Raw genomic sequence first — 15,894 nt, forward strand, 5'->3', positions numbered from 1 at the left:
CCCTGCCCCGGCATCCCCAGCCGTGCCAGCCGCCCTCCGCCCTGCCCCGCCGGCCAGGCAAGCCAGGACGTGCCGGGATGCTGGATCCCATCCGTGGGTGTAACAACCTGGCCGGCCTCAGCCCGCGGCTGGACCAGCCTCTGGGCAGGACGGTGCTTGGCACAGGGCAGGGTGCCAGCGTCCCCAGCTGGCACTTCGGGGATGGAGGGGTCCCCTCTCCTTGCCTCAGCAGCTGGGTGGGACACAGAGTGACAGCCTCGCTGCCCAGCCCTTGCCTCAGTTTCCCTGGCTGGCAGGGTCCGTGCTGGGGGCGCTGGTGTGGGCTGGGTGTGTGGCAGCTCTGCAGGGAGGGATTTTACCAAATCTTTGGATATTTATTTGCCAGGCCTGGGCAGCTTGGCCCCGTGGGGAGTTAATCCCTGGGTGCAGAGGGATTACTGTGGGCCCAGGGCTGCCTGAGCTGTGGAAAGAGGATTAAGAGACGACAGGGAACATGGGGACGGGCAGTGGGAGCCCCAGGACACCTCTGAGCCTCTGGGGAGGGGGACCGTGGGGAGGCAGGAATCCAGCTGGGGTGCAGACAGGGACAGGGCAACCTTGGGGTCAGGGTACTGCCTGTGGGCAAGGACCCCCAGATCCCTCTGTGGGGGGGACATGGCTGTGGTGGGAGGGACTGGGGTTGTGTCCTTCACTGGCAGTGCTGGGAGCTGACACTTTGCACTGGTGGCACTGGGAGCTGTGACTTTGCACTGGTGGCACTGGGAGCTGTGACTTTGCACTGGTGGCACTGGGAGCTGCCTCCTGCACTGGTGGGACTGGGAGCTGCCTCCTGCACTGGTGGGACTGGGAGCTGTGATTTTTGCACTGGTGACACTGGGAGCTGCCCTCTGCACTGGTGACGCTGGGAGCTGTAGTGCAGGGCGCAGTGGTGAGTGCTGGGAACTGTGACCCGGGACACTGGTGAGCGCGGGGACAAGTGGAGTGGGGGTGAGTGGTGGGTGCTGGGGAGTGAGACCTGGGAGCTGGGGGGCTCAGATGGAGCAGGAGGAGCCCTGAGGGCTTGGGAGAGGCACCGGGAGTGAAGGGGCAGCCGGCGGGGGGATGTCACTGAGAGCTCTTGGGGAGCGCTGGGAGCTGCGGGGTAAGTGAGGACACCGGGAGACGGAAGGAGCGCTGGGGGCTGGTGGTGGAGCTGGGGGGCACTGGGAGCTGGTGGGGGCAGGACTGCGGGAAGCTGTGTTTGTAAGTGGGGGTGCTGGGGAGAGCACTTGGGACTGCGGAAGGGCGCGGGGGGAGGGGCAGCAGGAAGCACTGGGATCTGTAGTTCTGCTGGGGGGTACTGGGAGGTGCAGTCCAGGGACCCAGCGCGTCCTGGGAGGTGTAGTCCGGAGGCTCGGTGCGTACCGGGAGCTGTAGTCTCCGGCCGGGGCCGTACCGGGAGTTGTGGTTTCGCATCCCCGGAGTCTGCTGGGAGCTGTAGTTCTGCACTGGGCGGGGGTGCAGAGCTCTGTCCCCTCCGTGCCCTCGGTGTCTCCTGTGGGTGCTCAGGGCAGTGACAGCCACACCAGCCCCACGCTGACCCCCTGTGCCCCCCCAGCTCCACAGCATCCGGCTGTGCTGCCTCCCCTCAAGCCCTCAGCAACTCTGGGTGCAGGGAGAGGACAGGGATGGGGACAGCTGCCCCTCAGCAGGGTGGCCATGGGGCAGGTCCTGCCGAGCACCATCCTAGAGCAGCCCCAAGGGTCTGTGCCTGGTTGGAATTGCCTGGGGTGGGCACCGGGAGCCTGCTTTCTCCTCTTGCTGCTGGGGCATTTGCTGGAGCAGTGCTGGAGGGAGGGGTTTGGGATGATGGGGGAGGGGTGGGGGAATTTAGGGGGTCCGAGTGAGGGTCCCCCGAGTGGGCTGTGGACCCTGACTCTGTGCTCTCTAGGCTCAGCCGTGACAGCATGGGGGGGGCACAGTCGCTGGCACTGCCCCCGGGGAAGGGACCTCACCAGGTGGGCTGCACGGATGTCATGGTGGGGCACACGCAGCAGGTAGGGGACAGGGACGGGGACAGGGATGGGACAGGGACGGGGACAGGGATGGGGACGGGGACAGGGATGGGGCAGGGACAGGGGCAGGGACAGGGATGGGGCAGGGAGAGGCTTCAAGGCAGGGCAGGGAGGCTGCAGCCCGCTGGGTTTTGCAAGAGCTGCGCTCGGTGTGGCCATGGCCAGCGGCGCTCTGCGCTGTCCCCGCTGTGTGCCCTCTTCCCTTCTCTCCCCCAGGGTCTCTTCTTTCGCCTCTTCTACCCCTGCGTGCCCCGGGCCGGTGCCGAGCAGCCGCTCTGGATCCCGCGCCGGGAGTACTTCTCGGGGCTGGCCGATGTCACCCAGCGCGGCCGGCGCTGGTTCTCCCCCCTGGCCAGCCTGGCCCTCGGTAAGGGGGTGCTGGGCACCACATCCCCCATGGGGGCAGCCCCCCAGCCTGCAGGGATGCAGAGCAGCCCTGTGGGGAAGGGCTTGGGGGTGCTGGGGGGGTACAAAGCTGTGCATGAGCTGGCGCCGAGCACTGCCAGCCGTGTCCTGGGCTGATCCCCAGCAGCATCGGCAGCAGGGGCAGGGAGGGGATTCTGCCCCTCTGCTCCTCTCTGCTGAGGCCCCCCCTGCAGTGCTGGGGGCAGCTCTGGAGTTTCTGTCCCTGCAGGCTCCTGCCGTGTGCCAGTGAGCTGGAATGGGCCCTTCAAGCCCTGCAGCAGGGGGTACCCACTGATCATCTTCTCCCATGGCCTGGGAGCCTTCCGGTAGGATGAGCCCCAAGCAGGGCTGGGAGTGCTGTGCCCATGCTCAGGACCGCAGCTGGGATGGGGACAGAGGTGTCCTGCGTCCCCTGTGGCCCCACCTGGACTTGTCTTGCCCTGGCAGCAGGGCCCTGACCGTGCTCCTCTCCCTGGCAGGACCCTGTACTCCTCGGTCTGCTTGGAGCTGGCATCCTGGGGCTTCGTGGTGGCATCGCTGGAGCACAGGTGTGTGCCCTGCTCCCTGCAGGATTCAGCAGCCATGGTGCCTCTGTAGCAGCCATGGTGTGCCCAGCAGGACTGGCACAGGGATTGTGCCCCTGCACTGGCCACTGGTGTGGGGTCAGCTTTGAGCCACTCACTCCAAGAGGGGCATGGAGGGGCTGGAGCAGGTCCAGAGAAGGGCAACAAAGCTGGGGAAGGGTCTGGAGAACAGGGGCAGCTGAGGGAGCTGGGGGGGTGCAGCCTGGAGAAGAGGAGGCTGAGGGGAAACCTCCTTGCTCTCTGCAGCTCCCTGGGAGGAGGCTGGAGCCAGGTGGGGGTTGGGCTCTGCTCCCAGGTAACAAACAGCAGGATGAGAGGAAATGGCCTCAGGTTGCACCGGGGCAGGTTTAGGTTGGCCATGAGGAACAATTCCTTCCACAGAAGGGTTGTCAGGGCCTGGCCCAGGCTGCCCAGGGCAGTGGTGGAGTCCCCATCCCCGGAGGGGTCTCAGAGCTGTGGTGCTGAGGGCCATGGGGTGGTGGTGCCCTGGCAGTGCTGGGGTGAGGGCTGGGCTGGGGGATCTTGAAGGTCTTTGCCAACCAAAAGGATTCTGTGGCTCCGTGGTGGGGCTGGCAGGGTGTGGTGCCCCTGTGACACATCTCCCTGCTGCTGCAGGGACCATTCTGCCTCCACCACCTACTTCTGCCCAGCAGAGCCCGGCAGGGAGGAGTGGATCCCTTTCCAGCAGGTGCCCCAGGGGCAGAAGGAGTTCTACTTCCGAAAGAAGCAGGTACCAGGGTGGGGGTTGGGGGTGGGCAGCTGGGGAGGTGTGAAACCTCTCCTGCCAAGCTGAGCCGTCCCCTGCATTCCTGGGATCTTCCTCTCCTGCCCCCTGCCGCGGTGCTGGGGCTGAGCTCTCTCCTGGCAAGCTGAGGACAATCTGTGCAACCTGCTCCTCTGCTCTGCATGGGGGCCCCGTGTCCAGCCCCAGCTGAGCCAGGCTGGGCTTTGCCATGTCCTCAGATGCTTAATGTCACCCCAGCCCTGGGGACAGCCAGGCTCTCTGCCCAGCCCAGCAGGGCTCTGGACCTGCTGCTGGCTTTGTGCCCCCTCTGATTGTTGTCTCCTTGGGCTGACCCCAGACAGCTGCTAGCTGGGGAGCAGGAAGAGTTCCTGCTGAGCACCCCCAGCCCCTTTCTGCCCTGTTGAAAAGGACAACAGCGAGGTGCAGGAAAGCTCCCCAGGAAACGCAGTGCTTGGAGCTGCTTTGGGCAGCCCGAAGCCGCCTCCCAGGCTGTGATTTTTTGGGCGTGCTCCACCTCACAGCACGCTGCACACAGGAGGGAGAGAGCTTGCCTGTAAAGAGCAGCCCAGGAGCATCAAGGCAGGGGGTGAAGGAGAAATAAATTGTAAACAGAGGGAGGCAGCTGCCAGGTCAGGCTCAGCGACAGCATCTCCGGTGCCAGAGGGAGCAGGGAGCAGCAGAGGGAGGTTTGCAGCTCAGTTTGTTTGTCGCTTGTCTCCTCGCAGGGGGAAGGCTCTTAGATGTGCACAGCCAACAGCATTTGTCTCCTTAGGGGAGCAGAGGACCTGGTCCCGAAGTGGCTCTAGGCCAGGGCTTCTTCCCCCTGAAATTGGTGGTTTGGTGTTTTGAGCTGCTGCTGGATGGAGCCCCTGAGCTGGGCTGGCATCCAGGATGGCTCCTGGCAGCCGGGGTGGCTCTGGGCTCCCTGTGGGTGTTTGCATTGATGGATGGCTTCAACAAGGGGCAGCTGGTGAGGAACCTGGGCTCTGCCTCCCCAGAGCAGAGCTCTTGTGCTCCTCTCCTGCTCTCTGAGCTGTCAGATGAGCTGAATTCAGAGCAAACCAAGACAGAAACCTTCCAATAACTGCACTGCATCCCCCCCGCGCTGCAGCCTCCTCCCTCACCTGCTGGCTCTGGGTGCTGCGGTTTTGGAGGGAGGAGCATGGGTGGACTTCAAGGGGAGGATCTGGGTCCAAAACTTGTGGGGTGGAGGAGGTGGATTCACCAGGGAAGGGGCAACTCTCCCCCCCAGATTCACCATCGAGCAGAGGAATGTGTGCGAGCGCTGCGGCTCCTGCAGGACGTCAGCCGCGGGGAGTCTGTCCCCAACGTCCTGCACCAGGACTTCGACCTCTCCGTGCTGAAGGTACCTGGGTCTGGCTGTGCTGAAGGACCAGCCACAGGCATTGTTTGGCTGCTGGGGGAGCCTGGGTGCCCTTTGCTGGCAGGATTAGGCCTTGCTGTGGGACTTCCCCTCCTGGCACTCGCAGGGCTGTGTGGAGCTGCAGCCTTCCACATCTTGGCTGCTCGGTGACTCTCTTCTCCTTTGTCTTCCCCATGCATGGGAGGAGGCTGGGTCCTGTCACACCAGTGGGGAAATGGGACCCAGCTTTGCTGTTGGCTTTTCCTGCTCTGAGGTTTGGCCCCAGGCTCCTTCTGCAGCCCCTCTGCTGTTTGCAGGACAGCATCGATGTGACCAAGGTGGCTGCCGTAGGCCATTCCTTCGGCGGGGTGACAGCAGTGCTGGCCTTGGTGAAGGAGCCCAGCTTCAGGTGAGCCCCAGCAGGGCTGAGGAGCCACGGGGGGCTCTGGGGGCAGGTGGCTGCCTCCTGGTGGGGAGGGAAGCCGTGGTGTGGGTGGCAGTGCTGGCTGTCCCCCGCCGCAGGTGCGCGGTGGCCCTCGACGCCTGGATGTTCCCCCTGGAGCATGCTCTGTACCCCGAGGTGCCCAGGCCTGTGCTCTTCATCAACACTGAGAAGTTCCAGACGCCAGACAGCATTGCCAGGATGAAGAGGCTGAGCTCCAGAAACAGCCAGACGAAGATCATCACCATCCTGTGAGCTGGGGGGAGTCCACCCTGCCAGGAGCCTCCTGGCAGCAGCTGCAAGCTGTGTCCCAGCAGGGGAAGCTCTGCCCAGCTCCCACTGAAGCCCAATCCCTTCCCTGCCCCAGGGGCACCCTGCACCAGAGCCACACCGACCTCGCCTTCCTCACCAGCAAGCTCCTCAGCCTCATCTTCAAAGCAAGAGGGACCCTGGACCCCTGCAAGTGTCTGGACATCACCAGCAGGGCAGCTCTGGCCTTCCTGCAGAGGCATCTGGGTATGGCACGGGGTGGGGGCACCTTGGCTGGGGGCTGAGGGGGCACAAGAGCTTCCCTGCCTGCAGGAGGCTGCGGGGTGGTCGCCGCCTGCCTGGGCTTGGCTTTGGTGCTTCCCATCCCCATTGCACAAAGCAAAGTGACCTGGGGGCTGCTTTGCTCCTGGAGCTGGGCTGATGGTTGCTGTAGTAACCCTGCCACCATCTCTGCCCCATGCAGACCTGGAAGAGGACTTCAGTCAGTGGGAAAAGCTCCTGGAGGGCATCGGAGACTCCCTGGTTCCAGGAGCACCTTTCAGCCGCTCCCACCTGTAGCCTGCTGAGATGGGACCGGTGGGAGCCAGGCTCTGGGGAAGGGGCTCCTGCTTGTCCAGACTGAGCCAGGCAGGAGGGCATGGGGACACCCCCGGGGGAGAGCAAGACCTCAAGACCATGCTCGTGGGATGTGCCCGAGGCAGCCTGCCGGCAGAGCCCTCCCTGCTGCAGGGAGCCTGCGGTGAGGGCTGCGGGGCTGCGGGAATACAATCCTCAGGGACAGAGACCAATTTGGCTGTCACTTGGCTGTCACTGGGGCCTGGGGTGCCAGCCAAGCTCTTCTCCTAGGGGAAGAAAGGGGAATGGTAAAGCAGCATCTGGCTCCTCTGGTGCCCAGGTTTGTGCCACTGTGGCAGCCACATCCTCGCCCTGCCGGTGGCCCCTGGCTGCTCGTGGTTGGGTCCCAGGGCTGAGGATGCTGCAGGATGGCCCTGGGGGAAGGTGCAGAGCTGCGCAGCAGCAGCAGCAGCAGAAAGGACATCTTTCAACATCCCCTCTGCTCTCCAGGGACACAAAGGGCTGCTGTGAGGAGGACCACAAGCCCCTGGTGCTTGCGAGGCTTCCGGATTAATTTTGTTTGTTAATTGTTTCACGCCCTGGAGCAGGGCTGGGACGTGAGAGCCCAGAGAGCCTCAGGACGGCTCTGCTGAGATGCTGAGGGAGGGTGGGGGACGTTCAAGGTCGATGCCTGAGATGAATGGTGTGGGTGAGCCAGGAGGGGGCTGAGCAGAGCCGGTCAGGTCCCTTTTCACCCGTGAGAGACAGGGACTGGTGCAGGAATCGAATCCCATTTTCCTCCCCGAATTAGCACGGCCGGGGATCTGCGCTGGCAGCTCCGGGGGAGCAGCTCCGTGGCAGGGCACAGCTGAGGCAGGCTATAAATTCTGCAAGACTCTTATGTAAAGGCTTTCAGGAGGGACACTCTGACAGTCATTAACCCTTCAGGTCACAGAGAGCTGCTCCTCCCCATCCCGGTGCCCGTGGGGCTGGAGAAGCAGGGAGGCTTCAGCCCTCTGCTCCCTGCTGCCGAGCCAGCCTCTGTGCCCACGACCCCCAGATGTCTTTGTTTCTCTGGAGGAAACCCCCCCAGAAGGAAGAGGAGAGTCCCCAGACAAGCCCTGGCATCCCCTGGGCAGGACAAGCCCCTTTGTTCCTTGGCTCCATCAGCCCCTCTCTGTCTCTGGGGGATGTGGGGGTGCAGGAGCCCTCTCTGAGCATTTTCTTACTTCACTGCCTTGCTGCTTCTGCTTTAAAACCCAGCCTGGAGCCACCTCTTCAATCAGGCTCCTCTTGTGAGCAGCACTTGCCTCCATTACATGCTCCAGCCCCGAGGCTAGAGGCAGCATGCGTGGAAGATGTGGCACAAATCCCTGCTGCAGCACCCAGGGAAAGTGTTTCCAGAGAGCTGCTGAGGTTGGAAGAGACCTTTGAGATCAAGTCCAACCACCCACCTGGAGCTCAGAATCCCACCCCTGCTGCTAAGCCACTGCCCCTGAGCCACATCCCTCAGCACCACATCCAGGCAGCTTTTCAGTGCCTCCATGGATGGGGACTGCATCACCTCCCTGGGCCAGTGCCTGGGATCCCTTGCTGGGAAGAAATTGCTCCTCATGTCCAACCTAAACCTCCCCTGCTGCACCCTGAGGCTGTTTCCTCTTGTCCTGGCACTAGCTGCATGTGAGAACAGACTGACCCCACCTGGCTCCAGCCTCCTCTCAGGGAGCTGCAAAGAGCAATGAGCTCTCCCCTCAGCTCCCTCTCCTCCAGTCTAAGCAGCCCCAGCTCCTCCAGCTGCTCCTCATGAGGTGTTCAAAGCCCTGCAGCAGATTTTCCTCACATCCCTGTTTTCCTGGACTGCTTTGCTGAGCCTGAGAGGGTGGAAAGGAAGAGGCTGGGACAGCTCTGCTGGAGCCAGCATTTCCCAGGCAGGGGCAGAGGGGAGACCCCTCCAGTCTTTGGGGTGCCCCAGGCTTGGATGTGCCATGCTGGAAGGGTTCCTGGCAAAAAGCAGAAGTCCAGGACTGGAGCCCTTCCTGGGTGGGGGGGAAATGGGAGGAAGGAGAAGAGGAAGATTTGGACCTTGCACCAGTGGAGGTTTAGGCTGGACTTGAGGAACAGCTTCTTCCCCAGAGGGGTTGTCAAGCCCTGGCCCGGGCTGCCATGGGTTAGAGGTGCCCTGGCAGTGCTGGGTTGAGGGTTGGACTGGGTGATCTCAAAGGTCTCTTCCAATCAAACCAACTCTGTGATGAGGCTGGGGAGGATCTGCCCACAGCTGCCCCCCAGCACCAGCTGCTCAGGGCTGGATGGGACCTGTCCAGGTTCCACAGCCAGAAGCCCCCCCGTGGATTATCCATGGAAGTGTTTTGCATCACAGGGACATGGGAAGGGGACACCAACTCCATTTAATCCCGGGGGGGGTTAGCACCCAGGACACCCCCTGCAGCCTGGCAGGGGCTGGGAAGGGGTCCCCTGCCAGCTGAGCATCTCGAAGGGTTTGATGGGTTTCATATTCAGCCTGGTGGCTTTAAAACCAGAGCAGCCCAACCCCACTGCCCATTGGTATTCCCCTCACAGCTGTGCCTGCAGCCTGCCTGGGCTGTGAATGGTCACAGTTCCCTTTCCCACAGCTTATCTCAGCTGAGCAACCTCCCCTCAGCCGCCGCCTCGGCCTTCAAAGCTTTGCCCCTCTGAAACGTGAGTGTCAGCGCAGCCCCAGCTTGGAGCACTTGGCTCCTTCGAGCTGAGAGCCCTCTCCTCATCCTCCCCACCCCCAGCTCCTCCTGCCTGTGGCTGCCCCCCCCCCGGGAAGCCCCTTCCAGCCCACCGCAAATGCATGCAGCAAGCTGCAGTTAGAAGCTGCAGTTAGAAGCTGCAGTTAGAAGCTGCAGTTAGCAGCTGCAGCCTGCTGCAGCCTTTGCTGCTGCTGAGGGCAGGGAGGGAAAAAGGGGGAAAAAAAGAGAAGCAAGCAACCAAAGCCACAATCTCATTTGCTTGATTGAAGCTTCCCTGTCGAGTTAATGAATGCAAATTGAGGCATGTGTTAGAGCCTCCTGTGCGTGCCCCCACGCCGCCCTGGGCTGTGCTTGGGCTGTGCTTTTCCCCCCCTCTGTTTTTTGGTGTTTCTTGTATTTTAAAGGCAAATACTCAGGCCTGGATTCACAACAGCTCCTGAAGGCCCTCAGCCCTGCAAGCTGAGCCCGGGGGTGTGCAGGCAGAACCACTGCAGCTCTGCTGGAGGAGCTCAGTGCCCAGCTGTGGGCCAGCAGAGCAGCCCTGGAGAGCGGCGTGGGAAGCAGGAGCAGGGCTGCCCTGGCTCCTGAGCCAGCCCTGGGCAGCACCCAGCAGAGCAGAGCTCCCTGGGCTGGTGAGTAGCTGCTTGGTTTGCTGCTGGGTCTCTTTTCTGTTGGCACAAATCACAGCTTTGCTCTGGGTGAAGTTCTGAAGGGTAAATAACTAACTCTGAGTTTCTTCATCTCCAAAGCAAATTTGTTCTCATCTCCTGTGGGGGCTGCAAGGCTGCCCTGAGCTGAGCACCCTGCATGCTCACAGCCACCAAGGATTCAGCTCAACTCTCTCATCTTCCCAAGCACCACCTCCTCCCATGCCAGGGGATGGGACAGGACAGGGAGCAGAGCCTGGGGACCCAGTGTGGGGCACAAGCAGGGCCAGGGAGGGGATTCTGCCCCTCTGCTCCACTCTGAGACCACAGCTGGGGCTCTGTGTCCAGTTCTGGAGCCCATGTCACAGGAAGGACCTGGAGGTGCTGGAAGGTGTCCAGAGAAGAGTCATGAGGATGAGCAGAGGGCTGGAGCTGCTCTGCTGTGAGGACAGATGGAGGGAGCTGGGGTTGAGGAGGCTCCCAGGGGACCTTCTTGTCAGGAGCTCCTTGGGGTTGTTTATTTGCCACCAGGGCACTCCTGTGCCTTTAAGAGGATTTCCATCCCTGAGCTCCTCCCTTTGTGACACTTCCAAGCCACATTCTGGCTGGGAGTATTTTTAACTCTGTCACGCCAGGGAAGTATTAATAGCACAAAAGGCTCCCGGAGCTGCATCCCTGCCCGCAATTCAAGGGGCTAATTAGAAACTGGGGGATAATTAGTGCTATCCCCAGCTTTGCCTCCTCACCTTCCCCACCCCTCCCATATTCCAAAGAGCCAAAGCAAAGCCTTCCCTGGAATTTTCTGTGCCTGCTGAATATTTTATGCCTTCCCAGTGCTGTTCCCTGTGGCTGTCAAAAATCACCCTGCCTGCTGTGCTCCATCCCAGCTGCAGTGGCTGCCTCTGCCACTTCCCCAACCCAATCACTGCCTCTGCTCTTGGCTCTCACACACAACCCCCCCCAAACCACCCCAAACAACCTCGAGCAGAGCTCCTTCCCCAGTGCCCCTCTGCCTGGGGCTGGGGGCTGCAGCTCTCTGCAGGGTGGTTATTTTTGAGTTGTTTGTGAGCTTCCCTGAATAGCAAAAGCTTTTGGTGCTCCATATGGGGAATGCAAATTTGGTGGATTCTGGCAGAAAGGGGAAAATCAGCGAGGCTGCAGAGGGAGGGGAGGAGGCTCCTGGCTCAGGTGGGAACAAGGAGGTGTGTGTGGGGGAAGCAACCTGGGGAGATCTCTGGGCAGCTCTCCTTGGCTGGCTGTGGAGGTGGTGGAGGGTGGGAGCCAGCAGCCACACACAGGTCTGTCCTTATGGTGGGCAGGTAGCTCCCAGGAGAGGCCAACCACACCTTGGTGTCCTGGAGGATCTGCTGCTGCCCAGGAAGAAAGCAACCAGCTCTGAAATGGTGCCTGCCATAGCTCTGCCTGGTGTGAAGTCTCTGCTCTCTAATAATAGCTGAGCTTCTGCTGAAGCCTTTTCCTCACTCCTGCCTCTCCCCAGCCATCTGTTTGCAAGAAACTTGTGGAATTCCTGTCACTGAGCTCTTCCCCACATGTACCAGAGAGGGGCAGGGGCTGCCTCACAGAGCTCAAAGATGGGAGAGAAACCTAAGCTGAGACACAGGAGGAGTTTTGGCCATGTAGAAACTCATTCCTTGGCAAACAAAGAAAGCAAACCAGGCCAGGAGGTCCAGCAGCAGCCTGGGAAGGGAATCCTGCTCCCTTTACCTGCCTGGACTGAAAGCAGAGCTCTCTAGGTGGGAGAAAGACCTCCTTCAGTGTCCTGGTTGCAGCCAGGGTGAAGGTGCCCACGGGGGGTGCCTCTCCTTCGGCTCTGTCACCATCCCAGGGGTGTGGAGGAGGTGGTTTGGGTTTTCTTTGTGGCAAGGACAGCAGGGAGCTGGGGGGGGGTTTGTCTTTAGCTCTTTGGAAGCTCACAGAAGTGCTCTGCTCTAGAGCCCTGCCAGCCCTCACCACCACGGTTTGGCTGCCAGGCAGCACAGTCCCAGGGCTGCACTAGAGGGGGTCAGTGCCATCTGCCAGGGTTGCATTGCCCCAAACCCAAGCAATGAATGGAGATATTGCACAGAGTGCCAGGCTGGAAGGGGCCCAGGGCTAACCTGCCCCAAGCTTTCCAGGGGAGCTGCAGTGAGCTGCCCCAGCAGCCTGTCCAGCTGAGCCTTCAGACTGCCCAGCTCAGGGCAATCCACTGCTGCCCCTGGGAGAGGATTTTCCTCCTCCTGCTGCAAGCACCATCTGTGGAGAGAGCTTTTACTTGTCTCATTTTCTGGAGCAATGAAGTGAGTTGGAGTGAGTGTCTCAGAGCCCAGACTGGCAGTGGGAGCTGGGGGGGAGCTGTCTGAGCTGAAAACCCAAACCTCAGTAACTTCCTACAGCACACTGGCACGAGCAGACCTGATGGGAGGGGAACAGCTTCTTAGTGAGGGGGTTCAGCACAAATCCAGGATCAGCCTGGACACCTCCAGTAAGCAAATATTGACAGAACCACAGAATGGTAGGGGCTGGAAGGGACCTTGAAACATCATCCAGTCCAATTACCCTGCCAGAGCAGGGTCTGCCAGGGCAGGGTCAGCCAGGGCAGGGCACACAGGGACACAGCCAGGGGGGGTTGGAAGCTCTCCAGAGGAGACTCCACAGCCTCTCTGGGCAGCCTGCCCCAGGCTCCGGCAGCCTCACACCAAGGAAATTTCTCCTCCTGTTGAGGTGGAACCTGCTGGGCTCCAGCTTGTGCCTTGCCCTGTGCCTGGGCACCACCCAGCAGAGCCTGGCACCTCTGCCCTGACCCCCACCCCTCAGATATTGATACACATTGATCAGATCCCTCTCAACCTTCTCTTCTCAGCCTCACACCCCTCAGCCTTTCTGCACAGCAGAGATGATTCCTGCAGCATTAAGCCTTCCTTGCCTGTGCAAGATCTTGCACTGTGAGGGAGCCACTCCCTGAATGCCTTCATGGTTTTATTCTGCAAGCCCCTGGGCTCCTTGGCTGCATTTGGATTCAAATCTCTCTGGACCTGAAGAGCAGTGAGACCTTTGCAGGCCCTGCTCCTCCTGGTAGCCCTTTGGCAGGCAGCAGCAGGTCAGTGCAGGCAGCCTGGGGATGGGTGAGCTGCAGTGTGGAGGGCAAAGCAAGCTGCTGGAGCTGAATGCAAGGACTGAGGAACACAAAGAGGAGGAAATCTTGTGGCCTTCTCTCTGCCTTGAAGGAGTTTCTCCAGACTGCTGCCTCCTCTAGCAGGTTCTTTACCAAACCCCTTCAGCTGACTGCCTCAGGTCAAAGAGCAGAGTGGATTTCTGGGCTTCAAATGAACTTTTGCTAATCATAGAATCCTTTGGGATGGAAAAGACCTTGAAGAGTCCAACCATTCTCCACCAAGGCTGGGGCTAAGCCATGGCCCTCAGCACCACAGCTCTGCCTCTTTGAGACACCTCCAGGGATGGGGATTCAGCCTCCTCCCCCCCAGGCAGCCTGGGCCAGGCTTGCAGAACCCTTTCAGTGAAGAAGTTTCTTCTAATGCCCAACCTGAACCTCCCCTGGGGCAATTTAGAGCCATTTCCTCCTGTCCTATCCCTGCTTCCTTGGGTGGTGGAGTCACCATCCCTGGGGCTGTCCAGGCAGTGTGTGGAGCTGGCTCTTAGGGAGAGGGTTTAGCACTGACCCTTCAGTGCTGGGTCGAGGGTTGGACTGGATCAGCTTTGAGGTCTCTTCCAGCCTGGTGTGTTGTGTGATTCTGTGACCCCCAGCTGGCTCCTTGCAGGGGGTTGTGCAGTGACTGTTGGCAAAGCCTTGCTGAGATGACTTACCCAAGGTGCTCTGAAACAGCCTCAGATGAGCAAATAAGCTGTCAGGCCAGGAGTGCTTGAGGCTGGCAGTGTAACACTCAGGCAGCACAGGGTTTGGGTTCTTCCTTATTGGAGATTAAATATTTTTGCAAGTTAAAAGAGCTGCTGTGGGCTGAGTTGTCACCTAATTATGTCACTGCCTTTGTGGGGTGTTTTGATAAGCACATCACAGGAGAGGCTTTAATCTCTGTGCTAAATCTGAGCACCTCACGGCCTGGATTCACACAGGCACAGAGTCCTCCCCCATGGCTCCTTGACTGATCTGATTCACCAAGAGTGGAGATCTTCAACCTCAGCCATGCTTGGGCTGTGCTCAGAACAGCTCCTCCCTGACCTCTTGGTGGGCAGAGATCTGGACTGGGTGCAGTTGTGATCTGGACTGGGTGCAGTTGTGATCTGGACTGGGTGCAGTTGTGATCGGGACTGGGTGCAGTGATGATCTGGACTGGGTGCAGTTGTGATCTGGACTGGGTGCAGTTGTGATCGGGACTGGGTGCAGTGATGATCTGGACTGGGTGCAGTGATGATCTGGACTGGGTGCAGTTATCAGCATCTTGGCTGCATCACAGAATCAGAAAGCCAGGCTGGAAGGGTCCCCAAGGATCATCTGCTCCAAGCTTTCCAGGGGATGGTGGAGTTGCAAAGAGCTGCCCCAGCAGCCTGTCCAGCTGAGGCTTCAGACTGCCCAGTGCAGGGCAATCCACTGCTTCCCTTGGGAGAGGATTCCAATCTGGAGTCCTCAGCACAGACAGGGACCTGTTGGAGCAGGGCCAGAGGAGGTCACAGCAATGCTGGGAGGGTGGAAGCCCTCTGCTGTGAGGTCAGGCTGGGAGAGTTGGGCTTGGTCAGCCTGGAGAGGAGAAGGCTCCAGGGAGACCTTCTGGTGGCCTTGCAGTGCTTCAAGGGCTGAGCAGAGAGCTGGGGACAGAGTTCTGAACAGGGCCTGTGGTGCCAGGACAAGGGGGGATGGTTTGGACTCAAAGAGGCAGATTCAGACTGAGGAGAAGGGAGAAATGTTTGACACTGAGGGTGGTGAGACCCTGGCCCAGGTTGCCCAGAGGGGTGGGAGCTGCCCCATCCCTGGAACCACTCCAGGTGAGGTTGAGCAGCCTGCTGTGGTTGGGGATGTCCCTGCTGGACTGGGTGAGCTTTAGAGGTCCCTTCCCACCCAAACCATTCCCTGATTCTACATGGGAGGGAAATTCTGATTGCTGCTTCCTAGGGTTTGGGGGTTTGGTCTTTGGGACAAACTGGGATTCCAGCCACAGGCTTCTGGTGGTGATGGAGACTCCAGCAGACAAAACCTACCACAGCCACTCGCCTGGAGGCTCCATGCAGGAGTCTGCTGAGGGTCACAGCAGATGTGCCAACAAACACAAATCAAATGCAAGGGCAGTGAAAGCTTCCCAGAGGCTTCCCCATTCTCCTGGAGGTCAGACCCAAAATAAATGCCCCACAAACAAAGAGGCTTTAGGAAATGGTCCCCCCAAGCCCAACCCCACGCCCTGGCAGCGAGGCCAGACCCAGAGCCAGGCTCGCTGCCTTTCCAGCTGCTGAGAGCTGCTCCCTGGAGCACCACAACGCTCCAAGGGTTGGCTCTGCATTGGAAGCAGCCCTGGCAGGTGCTGGGAAGGGGCTGCTGAAGAGCCTGCAGTGAAGTGGCACAGTGTGGAAAATGCCAGGGCTGAGAGAGGATCCCAAATGTGACTCCCAGCTCGAGAAACGCTCTATAATAAACCAACACAAGGAGCTGCCTCTCCCAGAGGAGAACTCTTGTCTGAAAGAGATATTTTTAGCCTTAAAACCCACCTGCAAAGGAAGCTAAGTTGCATCCAAGTCTTTTTTTTCCCCCCTTCCCTCTCTCTTGTTTGATTTTTCCCTGTGAGAAGCCCAGGAAATGAGACTGAGAGCAGCCCCTGCATGCCCCCTGGTTTTATCTCAGCCTGCAGCCCTTCTTCAAAAGCAGTCAATGATATTTCCTCAGCCTCCCTCCCGGGGAGGAGGAGGTGTGGAGGGGCCAGGACTGACCAAAGGCAGTCGCCCAGGTAGCAAACACAAAACCCCAAGCCCAGGGAGCCTTGCTTCCTCTGGGAATTCCTGCCTGATCCCAGGGTAAGCTCCTTGCTTTTCCCCCCAAGCATGAGTATCACAGCAGCCCCCACTGTTGATTTGCAGGGATGCTAATTAATAAATGACAAAGTACAACACAGGCTGGTGGCAAGGATCTCTCTTG

At 60.1% G+C, this 15,894-nt stretch overlaps 1 protein-coding gene across 4 annotated transcripts; it reads left to right on the forward strand.

Moving 5' to 3' along the window:
• The first annotated feature begins 802 nt into the window (after positions 1 to 802).
• On the forward strand, positions 803 to 6,651 carry PAFAH2 (platelet activating factor acetylhydrolase 2). 4 transcript variants are annotated; one of them, XM_068159075.1, is made up of 11 exons: positions 803 to 987; positions 1,931 to 2,036; positions 2,271 to 2,421; positions 2,689 to 2,785; positions 2,939 to 3,007; positions 3,659 to 3,773; positions 5,041 to 5,154; positions 5,469 to 5,560; positions 5,674 to 5,844; positions 5,961 to 6,109; positions 6,327 to 6,651. In XM_068159075.1, the coding sequence occupies exons 2-11, from the start codon at positions 1,947 to 1,949 to the stop codon at positions 6,419 to 6,421; spliced, it is 1,143 nt and encodes a 380-aa protein (XP_068015176.1). In that variant the 5' UTR covers positions 803 to 987; positions 1,931 to 1,946; the 3' UTR covers positions 6,422 to 6,651. The 4 variants fall into 4 exon arrangements, with proteins under 4 accessions (XP_068015176.1, XP_068015175.1, XP_068015178.1 ...); XM_068159074.1 differs by having other exon boundaries at positions 803 to 928; XM_068159077.1 differs by having other exon boundaries at positions 942 to 960.
• Positions 6,652 to 15,894: the final 9,243 nt, after the last annotated feature.

This window comes from Melanerpes formicivorus, unplaced genomic scaffold, assembly GCF_026170545.1.
Source record: "Melanerpes formicivorus ecotype bairdi unplaced genomic scaffold, bMelFor1.0.p_v2 SCAF_45, whole genome shotgun sequence".
NCBI lineage: Eukaryota > Metazoa > Chordata > Aves > Piciformes > Picidae > Melanerpes > Melanerpes formicivorus.

What these genes read in the sequence shown, in the direction of transcription:
- PAFAH2 (XM_068159075.1), top strand. Translation starts at nt 1,947, where the DNA reads ATGGGGGGGGCACAGTCGCTGGCACTGCCCCCGGGGAAGGGACCTCAC. An exon ending in GTGGCATCGCTGGAGCACAG is followed by an intron (nt 3,008 to 3,658) that starts GTGTGTGCCCTG and finishes CTGCTGCTGCAG; the next exon opens with GGACCATTCTGCCTCCACCA. An exon ending in TCGACCTCTCCGTGCTGAAG is followed by an intron (nt 5,155 to 5,468) that starts GTACCTGGGTCT and finishes TGCTGTTTGCAG; the next exon opens with GACAGCATCGATGTGACCAA.